A 16,665-nucleotide genomic window follows, 5' to 3' on the forward strand; every position below is an offset into this window, starting at 1 on the left:
CACTGGCTGGAACGAGAAATAGGCCAATGGGCCCACCGATGGGGGTCGATCATAAAACTGACCGGGCATCGGGCATGCGCTTTACCATTGGGCTACGTCTCGCCGCCGCAAATTGTCATGGGGTGTACTTCAACTGTAAGGCATATGCAAATATGTATGTTATTTTAGTTTCAACTCGGATTTTCCATGCAAATCTGTTAGGAAGTATAACTGAGGTACTTAGGTTACTAGAACATGTATATATGCAAAAGCTGTGTGGGGCGAGGTTTGACTATTTGAACCATCCCTCTACACTCTTTGGGACAAATTTGCGAAGCCTATTTTTCTTAAACGCATGTGTTTAAGCATTATAAATGTATGTAGTTACACGCGTGATAGACATAACCAGACTGTGTAACTTCGGCCCTTTGTGTTTAACGAAAGATAATATGTAGAATAATAATAATAATAAAAAAAAATGTTATTACTGTTTGGACATGTAGACACTGAAATAAATTGAGAAAAAAAAGAAAAAAGTAAGAAGTCCCTCACCCCACTTGTTTTTAAAAAGCCATATTCCTCGTGAGCCAAGTTAAATTACATCTCTTTCCCAACCCTAGTAAACACTGCATATTGCCCTTGGAAAGTATGCATGCATGTAATGATAGCTGTCTTATTCGATAACTAAGTACACAAAGGAACTGACTGACCAGCGACAATCTAATTGACTTGTGCTATGACTGGCGATCAGGCGTGCCTAACACTGCCGATCTACCCTGGAACTCGTCCAAGAAGTCTTTTCACTCTGAACATGCATGTTGGAAATGCCTAAGACAAAATAAAGTGAAAAACAAAACAAAAACAACCACTTGTATGTCTTTTTTTTATGGTTGTGGGTGGAAAATGATAACATTAGGTTTGTTTGTTTTGTTTAACGACACCGCTAGAGTACATTGATTTATATATTGTATGTCAAACATTTGGTCATTTTGACGTCTAGTCTTTAGAGCGGAAACTGGTACATTTTTTTTCATTAGTAGCAAGGGATCTTTTATATGCACCATCCCACAGGCAGGATAGCACACACCACACCCTTTGATATACCAGCCGTGGTGCACTGGCTGGAACGAGAAATAGCCCAGTGGCCCACCGACGAGGATCGATCCTAGACCGACCGCGCACCCAGCGAACACTTTACCACTGGGCTACGTCCCGCCCCTGAAAACACACTGACACCCCCCCCCCCCCCCCCCCCACACACACACCTCCAAAAAACACCAACAAAACAAAACTACCACCCAAACAAAACAAACAACAAAACAACAACAAACAAACAACAAAACAACTACAACCGGGAATACTTGGTATTGTAGACCAAATTTCACATAGCTTTGTAATGTTTGTATGATGAACAATTAATAATATGATTATGTCCCTGAAACAACGGACGAGTGTTTTGACTGCAGTCACTCTTTTCTGTTAGTGTTAGTGTAATCCTTTATTTCTTTCCATCAGTATAGTTTAGGGTTCTGTATTCCAAGTGATACAGTCAGACAATAAAACGATAGCTTACGTGGTAATAACAGGTTTCAGCTCGAATCTTAACCATGAGATGATTATACCCCCAAAATAGCTGCTATATCACTTATTAAAGATACCCTAGTACTTACTGGACTTTCCAACATTAACTGTGACCTTACAAAACGATTGGTCGTCTTTACTTTCATTATGAAGTGGATATTGGAAATGTTTTATTTAACAACGCACTCAGCACATGCCGTGGTATGTACTATCCTGTCTGTGGAATGGTGCATATAAAAGATCCCTTGGTGCTAATCGAAAAGAGTAGCCCATGAAGTGGCGACAGCGGGTTTTCTCTCTCAATACCTGTGTGGTCCTTAACCATATGTCCGACGCTATGTAACTGTAAATACCCTCCCCCCCCCAAAAAAAAAAAAATATACATGTATATATATATAAAGAATTTTTTAAAAAGCTAACAAAAAAGAATAAAACATAATTGTCAGCAAAGAATTTGTGTCATGCACCAACACAAATCACGGACTTTAATATACCAGCAATCGGGCACTGACGGGGAGAACAAATAATCTGACGGCTCAACCGAAACTGGAAGATTTTAGCGAGCACAAAGCCACTCAACACATTTTATTTACGGTTATATGGCGTCAGACATGGTTAAGAATCACATAGATTTTGAGAGGAAACCCCCTGTCGCCACTACATGGGCTACTCTTTCCGATTAGCAGCAAGGGATCTTTTATTTGCGCTTCCCACAGGCAGGATAGCACAAACCATAGCCTTTGTTGAACCAGTTATGGATTACTGGTCGGTGTAAGTGGTTTACACCTACCCATTGAGCCTTGCGGAGCACTCACTCAGGGCTTGGAGTCGGTATCTGGATTAAAAATCGACTGGGATCCGAACCCAGTACCTACCAGCCTGTAGACCAATGGCCTAACCCCGACGCCACCGAGGCCGGTATATCAGATGGTGTCCAATAATTGTTTTGCTTATGGTTGTTATGAGTGCTGCACTTTTTAAGATGTTATCGACTAACAGAGACTTTTTAACGATTGTAATTGCATATGAAATATATTTTTCTGCATAAAATATTAGTGGCTGTATATTAAACGTGTTTCTGATCGTTCTAATATTTGTACTAGGTTAAATTTCATCTTATTTCGTAAAATATTGGGGGTTTTCATACGTACGAAATTATTTGAAGAAAAAATCCAATTTGGGCTTCTTACAAATATTAAAACGAGCAGAAACACATTGAATATACAGACACTGATATTCTAAACAAGAAAATATATTTAATATGCAAGTTTAATCATAGAAATATTTTATTAGTCGGGGAAACATCTTACAATGCAGCAGACTCGGGAATGTCCCTTTAAAACTATTTACGTTGTTTGCCCCACAGATTTCTAAGTTCATATATCTGGCGAGCCGAGTAGAAGCCTGGCTTCGTGGTTATTGGTTTTAATTGCCGCAAGTCGTGGCGATTAGCTTGAAAAAACCTCCACAGGTTAAACATATTGCCCCAAGTGTTTAAAAGTGAAAACACATCAAATAAAGTTACCCCGCATGTGTAGTGAAAGGGCTATTTTACAGTCTAAAACTACTAAATCCAGTGAGTAAAAATAGCATAAGCATTTATCTGTTATACCACGTGTTCACACTAAATGTTTTAATCTTAATTTACTTTTTATTTTTCCTATCGGAAATCCTAAAGCACAAAAACGTTTATTTCCGGAATGTACCGAAAAATACCGATCATTTCTGAGACAAAACTTTCCGAAAATTACCGATGAGTTCTAAGACAAAAAGGTACACTATCGCCTTGTAGGGCGGCCGTGTGGAAGGTGATCTCTCAGCTACTGTTATTGTGTTAGTGTGGTGCCGACTACCGAGCGCACACGATGCCGTGATAAAACACGGGAGATACCAACACACAAGCTATGGGGAAACTTAAAATGTTTGACGTCAACTTCGACAACTGCAAAGGCGTGTACTTCGCCGGCGAAGTCGTCAAGGGACATGTGGTCCTGGAATTATTGGAACCTATGAAAATAAGAGGTAACTGTAGAATTTCTTTTTCCATCTAAGAAACAATGCGACGCTTTACGTGAAGAAGCATTGCTCGTAAAACAATAGTTACCATGTAACCAGCACACGCCGTTGCACGTGTTTTTAATCATGCGAAGGTGTCTGAGATAATTGGAATAAACGGAGAAAACTAAGTAAACTACATAGGAACCAAGTGCAGCTTGATTATAAATAATGTATAGCACGCTAGACTAGGTATGAAACGGCGCCATAAATACATAATTAAGTGTCAGTTTATTTCATTTTCCTCTGCCATCTCAGTTTAGATCATAATGTCATTATCTCCCAAATACATGTTTATTATCTTCCCAACTGTCCACCTCGTCACCTAATTATCTCAGTTTCTCCCGCGGGTGTGGAATATAATGTATACTATATGAGATGTCGTTAGATATACCATTTATCTTACAACGAATTATTTCGAAAAACTAAAACAAGCAAAAAACCCAGCCATATCTAACCAGTGAAAGCGAATTGAATACATTTTCAAGCAACCATTTGTAAGATAAATGGTAGTGTTCTATATCTTAAATACCCCACAAAACCAGGATTAAAAGAAATTTAAACGTCTTTCCAATTAAATATATTTTATTTCATAAACAACAAAAGGAATAGGCACATGTTTGCCCTCTCATATAATAATCCATACAATATAATATGAATGGCAATAATTAAAAATATAATAATAATATATACATATTCATATAATGTTTATTATACAAATTTATTCAGTAGCAAATTAAGGAAACAATATAATAATTAAAAAAACCCCGTATTTTGAACCCTTCCACCTAAAAAACCCCACCCACCCCAAACCCTGAGTGATACATAGAAAGAAAGCTAGTCGATGTGGTGAATATACAGTTACACGAAGGATCAGTAGTAAGGACACATCTCTAAAGCTCTGCAATTAAAACCATCTACCCAAGTCGTAATCATATGTGCAATACATTTTCTGTTCGTTTCCAGGAGCCATTCTTTTCATTATTTTAATAATTCTGCATAAAGTGTTTTTTTTTCTTTCTTATATCACTCAAAGTAGTGAAACCTGTTTCAATGTGTAATGCAGCTTACGGTTAGCTTATACTTCAGAGAGTAATCCGTTTCATTAGTGTTCATTTTATTGCTCGATGTGGCTCTGGCGTCTATCAGAAGACTTTAAATTGACTTCCACGCATTTAATACCCTGTATGATTTTTTTTTAAAAGATGACAGTTTTCATTCCTACGGGTGTGTAAATAATACACTTTCCTGCAATCACATGAACTCTGCCTACCCTATCGCCCATAAGCGTACGAGACGGGAGCGCAACTGCGCCCCCCCCCCCACCCCCCCAGTGCTGGGGCAAAACCTTAAATTCGGGCAAAAATTATACAGATATTCGAGCAAAATGTGCTAACCTGAATCCTTTTTACCATGTATTTTCATCATTCTATCCTCAAAATTAGCTGTAATCCATGTGAAAATGCCTAGTGATTCGTTTGCAACTCTATAGCTCTTTGGTAGTAATGCTAATATGAATAAATGTTATCCAGATTCGGGCATTTTAGTTTAATTCGAGCAAAAGCCAGTACACACTTGATTCTGTCATTCATACATAACTACCAAAGCAGAGCATATTAATAACACACTTGGCGTTGGCTCCAGTGTCATGTGACTATTATTATTGTAGGTAGCTGATGCATGTTCCTCTAAAAATATTGTACACTACCTCAGGTTGAAATCTTAATGATTAGAATAAAACTGCATCATGATGAATCGTCAGGATATGTGACAGTTCACAACACCTGAATTCTTCAATGATCACGAACATAAGCATGTACTCATCTTCAGATAAAAGCTGCAGACTTAGGCCCAAAACACACCAAATCTGGGTCTGGGTCTGGCGAAGTCACCATGTCTGGTATATTTTGACGTCTGGGTCTGTAACTATTACTAGTTTTCAATGTATATTAAATGCGTTCGTATCATTAGATATATATTTTTTCTTCTGTAAACATCAACAATAAGTATGATAATCCTACTTTGATTGATATATATCTTTCCGGTTGTTTATTATGTCAAACAATTAAAATATGGCTTGCATGGGCTCCAGCTGCCAATCAGGCATGTTGAAAATATAGATCATGTGCCAGACCTGTCTTTCGCGCCAACACAGACTCAAACCCAGACCCGGTGTGTTTTTGGCCTTAGGGTTGTAGCATGCTGGACGAATACACACAGAGATACATTTCCACATGTGAAAACATTACTATTTCAAGCAAGGAACTGAATTCTAAACATAACTACCCTATAATGCTGTAAGGGCATGAAGTACCTTTAAGAAAAAGAAACGGAATGACACGTCGACAAGTTGATTTATGATGGTTAGTTTGGAGTCATACATGCAATAATTGAATAGACATACCTGGATTATTTTTGTGTGTGTGTGTGTTGTGTGTGTATGTGTGTGTGTGTGTGTGTGTGTGTAGAATATTTGTCCGAATACAATCAATCGGTGGGTAGGAAGGAATACATAGTTAACATCACAATACATTTTAAACTATGGTTGTTTGTGGCGTGACATGATACTTGCTGTACTTATTTTAGGCAAGAAACTCGCTGTTGCAATGGTTTTGTTTTGTGTACAAGTTTATATCGACAGTGCAGTACATTCCATGACAATTACCACTTCTATTAGAAACTCTTAGTTATTAATAAGAATAGAAGTCCCCCCCCCGATAGCAAGAAAAGAAAGTTTGTTTTGTTTAACGACACCACTAGAGCACACTGATTTATTAATCATTGGATAGTGGATGTCAAACATTTGGTAATTCTGACATTATAGGCTTAGACCGGCCTCGGTCGTGTGGTTAGGCCATCGGTATACAGGCTGGTAGGTACTGGGTTCGGATCCCAGTCGAGGCATGGGATTTTTAATCCAGATACCGGCTCCAAACCCTGAGTGAGTGCTTCGCAAGACTCAATGGGTAGGTGTAAACCACTTACATCGACCAGTGATCCATAATTGGTTCGACAAAAGCCATGGTTTGTGCTATCCTGCTTGTGGGAAGCGCAAATAAAAGATCCCTTGCTGCTAATCGAAAAGAGTAGCCCAAGTAGTGGCGACAGCGGGGTTCCTCTCAAAAATTTGTGTGGTCCTTAACCATATGTCTGACGCCATATAACCGTAAATAAAATGTGTTGAGTGCGTCTTTAAATAAAACATTTCTTTCTTTCTTTCTTATAGGCTTAGATAGAAAACATGCTACATGTTTCCATTAGTAGAAAGGGATCATCCCACAGACAAGATAGCACATACCACGGTATTTAATATACCTCTTGTAGTGCACTGACTGGAACGATAAATAACCCGATAGCAACAAACCTGTCATAAGCTTACATCTCTAATATAAAGAGGCCTGTTCCGGAAATGTTCCAGCAAGCTTGTGGAAATATGTTGGTGTTTACGAAAGAAATGTTTGTGTCTCCAATCAGATGTTAGATGTCTGACATGTGGGACGTAATCGAGAGACTGAGAGAAGAAACTCACTGCAGACAAATGGCTACTCTTATTGCATGTTAGCAGCAATATATCTTTTATATGCATTTCCCCTACCTATAGGATATCACCGTATACCAGTTGTGGGGCATTGGTTACAACGGGAAATAACCAGTGAATTCACAAGGAAAACGAATCGTACGACCAATAACACGACCTTTTGATTTACCAATGAATGGAATAGGAACACTAAAATGTGGTTGCTTAATAACACCCCAGCACATTTAAAACAACGATTCTCTACCATAATATGGTTATTTCGACACATAGATGAAGTTAGGAAACCTGATGTAACTACATATGCTAGTCTTACCGACATAGCAGCAACGGATCGTTTATATATGCACTGTCTCATAGACCTTTGATGTACCAGTCATGAATCCCTGGATGAGACGGGGGAAAAGAAGACCCATGTCCTTTGAGGGCAATCGAACTTACGACTAGTCGCACCTCGGACGACCACTCAAGTGCTTGCGTCGCAGTATCATTGGTGGATCCATTCAACTGATTTGGTTTTTTCTCGTTCCAACCGGTGCACCACAACTGGTCAAAGGCCGTGGTACGTGGTTTTCTGTCTGTGGGAAAATGCATATAAAAGATCCCTTGCTGAATTCGGAAAAATGTCAGAATGACCAAATCCAATAATCTGTGATTAATTAATCAATGTACTCTAGTGGTGTCGTTAAACAAAAAATGAAGCAAACATTTTCTCATAGACAGGGCAGTGCCTAGAACGGCCTTTGATATACCAGTCATGAAGCACTGGATAAGACGGGGGAAAAGAAGACCTACATGTATGTCCTTTGAGGGCAATCGAACTTACAACCAATTGCATGTCGGGCGAGTGCTCTATCACTGAACTACACCCCGACCTATGTATTGAGGGTGGGAGATCGTAGACCGTACACTTGGCGATCGCACACCGTACACCTAACGATCATAGACTGTACACCTAACGATCGTACACCGTATACCTAACGATCGTACAACGTACACCCTAACGATCTCTCTTGTAGCTCTAGTATTCACTCTCTTTGCCTTTACACTTTCTTCGACTCTCACTCATTCATGAAGGCGCGTATTCACTTGTTGTTTGTTGATAATACCGCCATATTCCCAGCCGAGTTTTCAAACCGCGCTGTATGCGGCTTGGTTGGTAATAACGTACTGACGTCCCGCTGTTTGTTTTCACTTGGAGGTTTCCTCACCTAGCTAATGAATAAAACAAATTCTCGTGGGTGGTGTACAGCTTGTTTGGAACGACCTCAGACACAGTCTACATCAGTACCCAGTGTGCAGCTGATATTTGTTTTTCTTGCCCAAAGTAGCTACAATATTTAATATTTAGCTAATAAAATATTGTTTAAAACATCCACTTTTGGTAATTTTAAGGAATTACTCCACGTATTTAAAACTTGAATAAAACGAAATTATTTCCGTTGTGAGACCTTGGGCACTGTTACTAAACATAAACACTGAGATGGACAGAACGCTCAGGTGAGGTTATCTATGTGTTATGTCCCTGTGGTGCGTGAACAATTTTGTGATGGCAACACGCGAAAAATTCCCCATACCCTTTGTGCAGGTGTCAACGTGTCGTTAAACATCCACCCGCCCGTCCGTTCGTTCGTTCATTCGAAGTATAAAATAAAAGTTGATATAATTTAAAATGCACAATTCACGTGTTCAAATCCAGTATTATATATGGGTTCTAGTTAGTAGAAGATCCAGAATGTCTGGGAAAGGAGATGATGAATGGCTGTTGCAACATTGTAAGAGCAGTTATTTTTACCCATATGTAAATCTTTATATTAATTACACTTCACACCAGTAAAAAAAATATATATCGGTTTTCTTTGTGTGTGTGTCTGTGTGTGTGTGCGTGTCTCTCTCTCTGTGTGTCTGTGTGTGTGTCTGTATGTGTCTGTCTGTTTGTGTTTGTGCGTCTCTCTCTGTTTAAGGGGGTGGATGTGGGTGTCTGTATCTGTGTGCGGGTGTGTGTATGTGTGTGTGTGTGTCTGTGTGTGTATGGGTGTGTCTGTGTGTGTATATGTGTGTGTATGTGTCTGAGTGTATGCGTGTGTGTGCATGTGTGTGTGTGTGCGCGCGCGTGTGCGATCAGATGCAGTATTACTTTCCACAACATTGATGACCTTACTTCATTCAATAATAGCAGAACATGGCCATTCACATACGGGTCTTCCTTTTTTGTCCCGTCCAGAACACTGTTTATTGCAGATCATTTTAAAATGACCGAAGATTAAAGAGACCAAAACCCGTTCTTTTGGCTTAATTTCAAAATTGTCCACATAATTTTTCTGTCCCGGAGCTGAGCCCTGGCTTTCCAGAGCTCGGCCCTGGGATAGACATGCTTGAAGCCTTAGTGGCATATGAGCATGTTAAATATCTATCTATCTATCTAAAACCCGTACAGTAAAGTACATGTATAACGAGCATGCTTAGAACGAACTATTGCGCAGAACGAACTGATCGTAAAGTCCCGTGTTATCTCCCTATACATTAATAACTAACTTATGCCAATGTGTACAATGAACTACTGCTATAACGAACTATCATGGTCCCTTCCGGTTCGTTACTATATACGTACAGCACTGGACCTAGCAATAATGATCAAATTACAAAAAATTGAAGCATTGTTTCAGTTTTACAATTATTTGCATATAACAGAGTGTTCCGGACGGAACAAAAAGGGGATCCTTATATGAAATGCCCCAATATCTGAATACCCCCCACCCCAACGCCCTCCACTGATTTACTGACCACAGTTGCAAATAAAAGAAATAACTGAAGGTACCTCGATCTAATCACAGTCATTCAAATCAACACTGGCCTCCATTGCTCCAAATTAAATTGTGTGCAAAAATATGACTTCACTTTTCTTATAGCCAATCTTTTCTTTATGTCGAGCAATATTCCTTCTAACGTCTACATATCAGTTTCTGATATACATTAGGTTGTTCTATACCAAATAAAATCCCATAGGCGACCATGTTAACGTTTGTGTTTAAAACACTATATGCAATATATCAACCAAACTATGACCCATAAATATCAGTACTACAACCCCTACCTCAAAGTATTAACTGACGAAAATTGTACCTTTCATGACTCATTTTCTGTATAACCAGATGTGTTTATAACACCACATATTTCGCACAAAATTGGAGTACGGTTTTTTTACAGATACCCCATACATGTTTCAAGCACAAGGCTACTAGATGAAATAAAACTGCCTACATTTTTGACCAGATGAAACTAATTTTTTTTACAACCAACACACTCACATTTATCACCAATCACAGGACTTGTGGTGTTAACGTTTCTATCAAAAGTTCGATGCACTTCGAATTTTGACTCAGCCGAAAGTTATTTGGTTTAGTATTACCTATAAGGACATGCTCATTATATGCCGAATTCAAACAACAACATGACATTTTTTCACCAGGGTTATAATATTTAAGGATTGAATGCTTTAAAAAAGGTTTATGGTAGACGTATCAATGAATAAATTAATATCTGATGCTATACCTTCTTTTGCTATACCTTGTCTTATACACACTTTGTTTTCGTCTATTTTAGTGAAAATATTATACCTAATTTTTAAAATATTAATGAAAACTAGACTTGATAAATATTTGCTGTGCGCATGGCAGGTGCCACCAGCGAGGCAGGGTATGCTTAATTTTCGCGAACACCTATCATCACTGTGATTCATGAGTTCACATCAACACAACTGATTATATTACCATTGAGTTCTGTCTTGTGCAGGTTTCGATTTGTCTTTTCAGCCTTGGGAGTGGCAGTCGTCGTAATGGCAAAGTAGGGAGGATCAATTGTCCTGGAAGTATTGCTAATGACAGTGACCCACAGAAGCGAGTCATAGTGTGGAAACATCCTTTTGACTTTTGTGCAGAGATCTGATTTTCAAAATGCTAATTAATATGGTTTTGTCGGTCAGATTAGCCAAGAAAATGGAATAAACCAAATGAGACAAATTACCTTAGAAATCATATCGTTTTCAGTTTTTACCAAAGTGTTATTAATTAAGAGAATCTCCGGAGAACCGTACCTATCGTCTACTGGTCGCAACACGAGCGTGCGAGCGTACACGAGCCGCGCTCAACTGAGTAAACAAAATCTGTCTCTGTTACACGACTCTACAGTCGTTTGTTGAGTTTTTACAAAACATTTTCTAACAGCTGCTCTCAGACATGGACTGTTCTAAAAATAATCACGCGAGGAAGCTGGGGATGGACGGCAGTTTGTTTACAACACACGCTCCCATCTTTTACATCAACATATCACCAAGTAGCATCATCTATGATACAAAGCGAATACTAAGTGTGGACTATGTTTACAAACAAATTGAAAATAAACAAAAAACCCCAAACATTTTCACCACTTAACCAGTTCTTGACCATCAAATATAATTTTATCAGTAAAAATATGTCACTTGAAGCGCTTAAACTGTGGATCACCCTTTGTTGTCCAATAATATTTTTTTTTAACGACACTACTAGAGCACATTGTCATTGATTAATTAAACATCGGCTACTGGATGTCAAACATTTGTTATTCTGACGTGTGGTGACAACGTGTTTCCTTTCTTTCTCTCTCGACCAAGTGTCGAAATAACCATATGTTAGATATGAAAAAGTCGTATTGTAAAATGTGCTGATGTGTCGTTAAACAAACACACCCTTTCCTTTCATTTGTATTTGAATCTCCATAAAATGTGCTGATGTGTCGTTAAACAAACACACCCTTTCCTTTCATTTGTATTTGAATCTCAATAAAATGTGCTGATGTGTCGTTAAACAAACACACCCTTTCCTTTCATTTGTATTTGAATCTCAATAAAGAACAAACTTTAACTTTTGAATCTAAATACAAGATTCATTCTTATTCCATTTGACAAGCACTATTCATTAATGTTCGAATACCATGCAATTATCCATATATTCGTATTCATATGTATTCGAAATTATGTAATACTCATTCAGAAAATGGAATACTTATTTGTATTCACAAGTATGTAGTATTTATTCATATAGGAATACCATGCTTGCAATATTTTGTCAGTCTTATTCGAATATCCGAACATTCAAATGATCACACCAGAAGATGTGTAACAACCGCGTCAGCACATCATATATCAGTGTCTGCCCAGATTACACTGGTGCCAAGTCATATGTAACGCTGTATATCTCTTTTATTCCCTCGACGTGCTAGACTCGACGTTATCGCATTTGAGATAACCCGACTGGTATGACGCAACTGCCTTGTGAGTGACTTACTCTGTTGCATTCGATAAACTCTCGAGCGAGATGTAGCTCGGTGGTAGAGCGCTCGCCTGAAGTACGGTGGGTCGCAGGATCAATCGATCTTAAGGGACTCATTTACCCTCGTCCCAACCAGTGTCCCACGACTGATACACCAAAAGGCTGTGGTGTTTACTGTCCTGTGAATGAAACAATGCATACAGATCTCTTGCAGGTTTTAGGAAGGAAAATGGAAAGACCAAGTCATGTGTAAGTGTAGCGTTTTTCCTATCCATCTCTCTATCGGCCAGGGCCCTGTTTTACTAAGCTATAGATTAGCGAAAAGATCTCCGTAAGTGTATAAGGACATTTAAGGTGATCTTAGCGCTAAGATCGCTTCGTAAAACGGGCACCAGATGTCGTTAATAATATGCTACGGTGTTGGTAAAACAAATATACCGTATCTTTCGAGAAGCTCCAATACTTGTTTCTAGTGTGTAACTGGAACAAATGATTGCTTAATGATACCCCCTCCTCTACCGCTACATGGATCATCGGTTACTAACATATGATGATTGTGACACTCCTTTTAGATTGTTAGAAAGGAACCATCACAAAGGCTCATCCTTCCAGCAGAGAAAGATATTTTATATTCTCTTTTCCACAGACACGAATGTCGATAGCGCGTACAACTGCCCCTGAAATATTAGACGTGGAATTCTAGTTACAATGCGAAACACCAGATTTATTATAGCATTTTGTCTACGTAAAATCACTTGTGATTACAGTATAGTTAAATCTAGTACCAGTTACAAAAATATGCATTGTCATGAATACAAGCCTCTGATGACGTCCAGATTTGATCCATTGGTACAGGAATGGCTTCTTTACAGGTCTACATAGTTGTTGTTTTGTGAAACGTAGCATTCATTTTATAATTAAACTGTAAACCTGCATTTATCACTTTCTTTACTTTAGGGCTGACTGTCAGAGACAATTAAATGATTGTTTTCAATATAACTTTCGTGTATTCGATTAATATCTCCTGTGATGTGTTTCAGTAAACGTTTAGTTGCCCAAGCAAGTACAAATGTATCTCTTCGGATACGTGACTTTGCCTTCTTCGACCTTCCATCAGAAGTCTCTGTACATTGTATCGAGAAATCACACTTTCCGTAGGGCAGCTATTTACAGGTGTAGTATTGTGCAGGTTGACAAGTCAAACCATTTTACGAATGGCAGTCCTCCTGAAAACAAAGTAGGAAGAATGTCCTAGGGACTGGCTATCCTGTAGACGAATCATCTAACAATGATTCGTGGGTACATACAGCCATGACCTTGACAAAAACCTCTTTTTGACTGCCTTGTGCAGAGATACGAGCTTGAATGCGTTTTACGCTTTTGTTCTTTACATAATCTATGTTATGAACACAAGACATTGTTAGTAAAATAGTATTTTAAAGGTATTTATTTATTTATTTATTTATTTATTTATATATTGCTTGCTTGCTTGATTTATTTAAATCATGTATTTATTTATTTATCTATTTATATTTCAGAGCTAAGACTAACGTGTTTAGGAAGAGCTCACGTTCACTGGTCGGAGTTGGAGAACGTTGGTAGGAGAGGAGGGAGACAGCGACTGGAGACTGTGGAATACGCAGCAGAAGAAGAATATTTCAAACAGAAGTGCTCTCTGTGGGGAAAAGGTAAAGTTGTTCTATTTGGACTACACTTTCTTATATTACACTCTCATCTGTGACAACCAGTGGTAAAGCGCTTTCCTGATGCGCGGTCGGTCTAGGATCGATCGATTATCTCCGTCAGTGGACCCATTGGGCTATTTCTCGTTCCAGCCAGTGCACCACAACTGATATGTCAAAGTCCGTGGTATATGCTATCCTGTCTGTAGGGTGGTGCATATAAAAGATCCCTGGCTACTAATGGGAAATGGAGCGGGTTTACTCTGTAAGACGTAGTGTCTTATTGTCAAAATTACCAAATGATTGACATCTAATAGCCCATGATGAATACATTAATGTTGTCTAGTCGTTAAACAACAACAACAACAACAAAACAAACCTTTAAAGGGAAAGTAAACTCAAACAAGAGCCTTATGTGTTGGAAAGATGCATACTGCATACACATACTGACACTTTAAAAAATGAAAAACGCGTAATTTTAGAGTTAATAAAAAAAACCCATGATTATTCCTGCTAACTGGGGGCAGCCATTTTGTTTCGTTTTTGTGACGCCCAGTGGTATAGCTTGGGGCGAAGTGACGTCAGCTCCGTCAAACTCCTCTATGCACAGTGTAAACAAACGCTCTAATTTACGACAAGGCGCTTCGCTTTCATCAACCTGACTTTTAAAACAACATAAATGACTTGATAGTATAATAAACTCTTTTAAAAAATCTAAAGAAAAAATGCATATTATTAGGTCTATTGATAGGGTACGTTCGAGCAAAAACGACCACTCGCGATACCCAAGTGATAATTTTCTTTTCTTTGGGACTACGTAATTGGTCAGTTTTGTGATTTTAGATGGGAAAGTCTACTTAATCAAGGGTTTTACAGAATTACTTACAGTAACAAAGCAGGCGGTTGATAATTGGAGGGGTGTCCGCGCGGTATAACACAATACCCTGTGATCTTAATAAAATATACACGTCTGGGCACCGTCTAAATATATACCTGCCAATCAGGAACCACAGGTATGTTTTGTTTCTTCAGTTCGAAGACTAATTCTTGACGTGACACGTTAGGCATTACGTAACCACCAGCTCTCCAGAGGGCGTACTCACTGGGAAGTTACGAAAATGGCTACGCCCGTTATATATAGTAGCCGTCACATTTAACCGTTTTATTAATTAACTACACGATTATACTTGTTGATATTAAGCAATAATATATCGTTGAATATGCATACCAGGCCAAATGCCTTAATTGTAACACCGTGTAAGATTATTAGGGTATCATAATCACATGACGATATAAAAGATATGTTGGGGATCGATTTTAAAGATATCTGATTGGCTGCATATCAAATGTAAATCGTCCACTGAAGTGAACACTATAGATACTGATTGTCAAAGATATTAACTCTGGTTGATCAAACTCACATTAACTCTACATTTGTAATATAACGGCGAGTGGTCTTGAAATACATTTTATTTGTAATTTGGAGTTACGTATCAGAGAGTTTGAAGCATCACTCTGGCCCCACAAAATCACGTGTCAGGCTAAGACTCGTTTTGGAAAACGTTAAAAAACATAGAATACTGCATTCGTGGGCGTTAGATAGCATTTTAGTGTACAGCTCGTTGTTTAAAAAAGTATCAACTTGCATTCTCTCATTAGATACGTTTTAAAATAGCATGGACTTAAAATTGTGACATTCAATGCTTTTTAAATACTTTTTCGAGGCTATAATAATAATTCTAATTCAATCTGCATATAACACTACTAAAACCAACATTAACGTGTCGAGGGGATTCCCTTATTTACATATTTATACTAGATGCTATTCGCTGTTTAGTAGGATGCATTTTTAAAAGATCGCTTTTAAACGTTTTGTGAAATAAAATGTTTTTTTCCTGTAAATTTTATAAGGGTTTAGTCGCCTCACATCGCCTGTAAAACTGAATATACGACAAAAAACCCATCATTAACGTCTGCTAGCTGTCAAATACATCATAGTTATCCAATAAATTATTAAAATTCGTTGCAATATAAATTGTATCAACGAAAATGTCGTGGTTTGTGGCTTGCGGAATAATAATATTTTATTTACTTGACACACAAAAAGCTTGACGTCAAATTCAGTTTGACGGCACATATATCGAACTAACGTGTGTATGGGGGAGTGGGTTTATCCTGGACTAATCGCACCTTAGGTGAACGCTTTTGCCATTGAAGCACGTCCTGCTGCCACTGTTGATCGAGTACCAACCGAAAATTGTAAACACTATATGTGTTTAAAGAACCTGTTATCGGACCATGCCTTTCGACTGAATGGGAAGCACATCAACTCCTTAATTCCGCTACATACAGCGACTGAAAAACGACAGAAACATGAATGCTATTTGGCCGCCTGCCTGCTCGCTAGGCTCGTCTGCCAATATGAAGATTATAGATTTTAAAGGAGCGTCTTCCCAAATAAAAAAGACGGTCTTGCCAAACAGTTCAGAAAAACAAATATCTTATTAAGCGTTTATTTTATACCGTT

The 16,665-nt window shown here is 38.4% G+C and overlaps 1 protein-coding gene across 1 annotated transcript in view; it reads left to right on the forward strand.

Annotated features, from left to right (window-relative positions):
* Positions 1 to 3,419: 3,419 nt before the first annotated feature.
* The window catches only part of LOC121387802 (arrestin domain-containing protein 3-like), a 35,327-nt gene continuing 22,081 nt past the window's right edge, over positions 3,420 to 16,665 (forward strand). Inside the window, exons 1-3 of the mRNA XM_041519015.1 lie at positions 3,420 to 3,582; positions 11,197 to 11,301; positions 13,995 to 14,144. Coding sequence (XP_041374949.1) covers positions 3,465 to 3,582; positions 11,197 to 11,301; positions 13,995 to 14,144 — 373 coding nt within the window. The 5' untranslated portion in view covers positions 3,420 to 3,464. The remainder of the gene's footprint in view (positions 3,583 to 11,196; positions 11,302 to 13,994; positions 14,145 to 16,665) is intronic.

The sequence above is a fragment of the Gigantopelta aegis genome, chromosome 2 (genome assembly GCF_016097555.1).
Source record: "Gigantopelta aegis isolate Gae_Host chromosome 2, Gae_host_genome, whole genome shotgun sequence".
In the NCBI taxonomy this organism is placed as follows: Eukaryota; Metazoa; Mollusca; class Gastropoda; order Neomphalida; family Peltospiridae; genus Gigantopelta; species Gigantopelta aegis.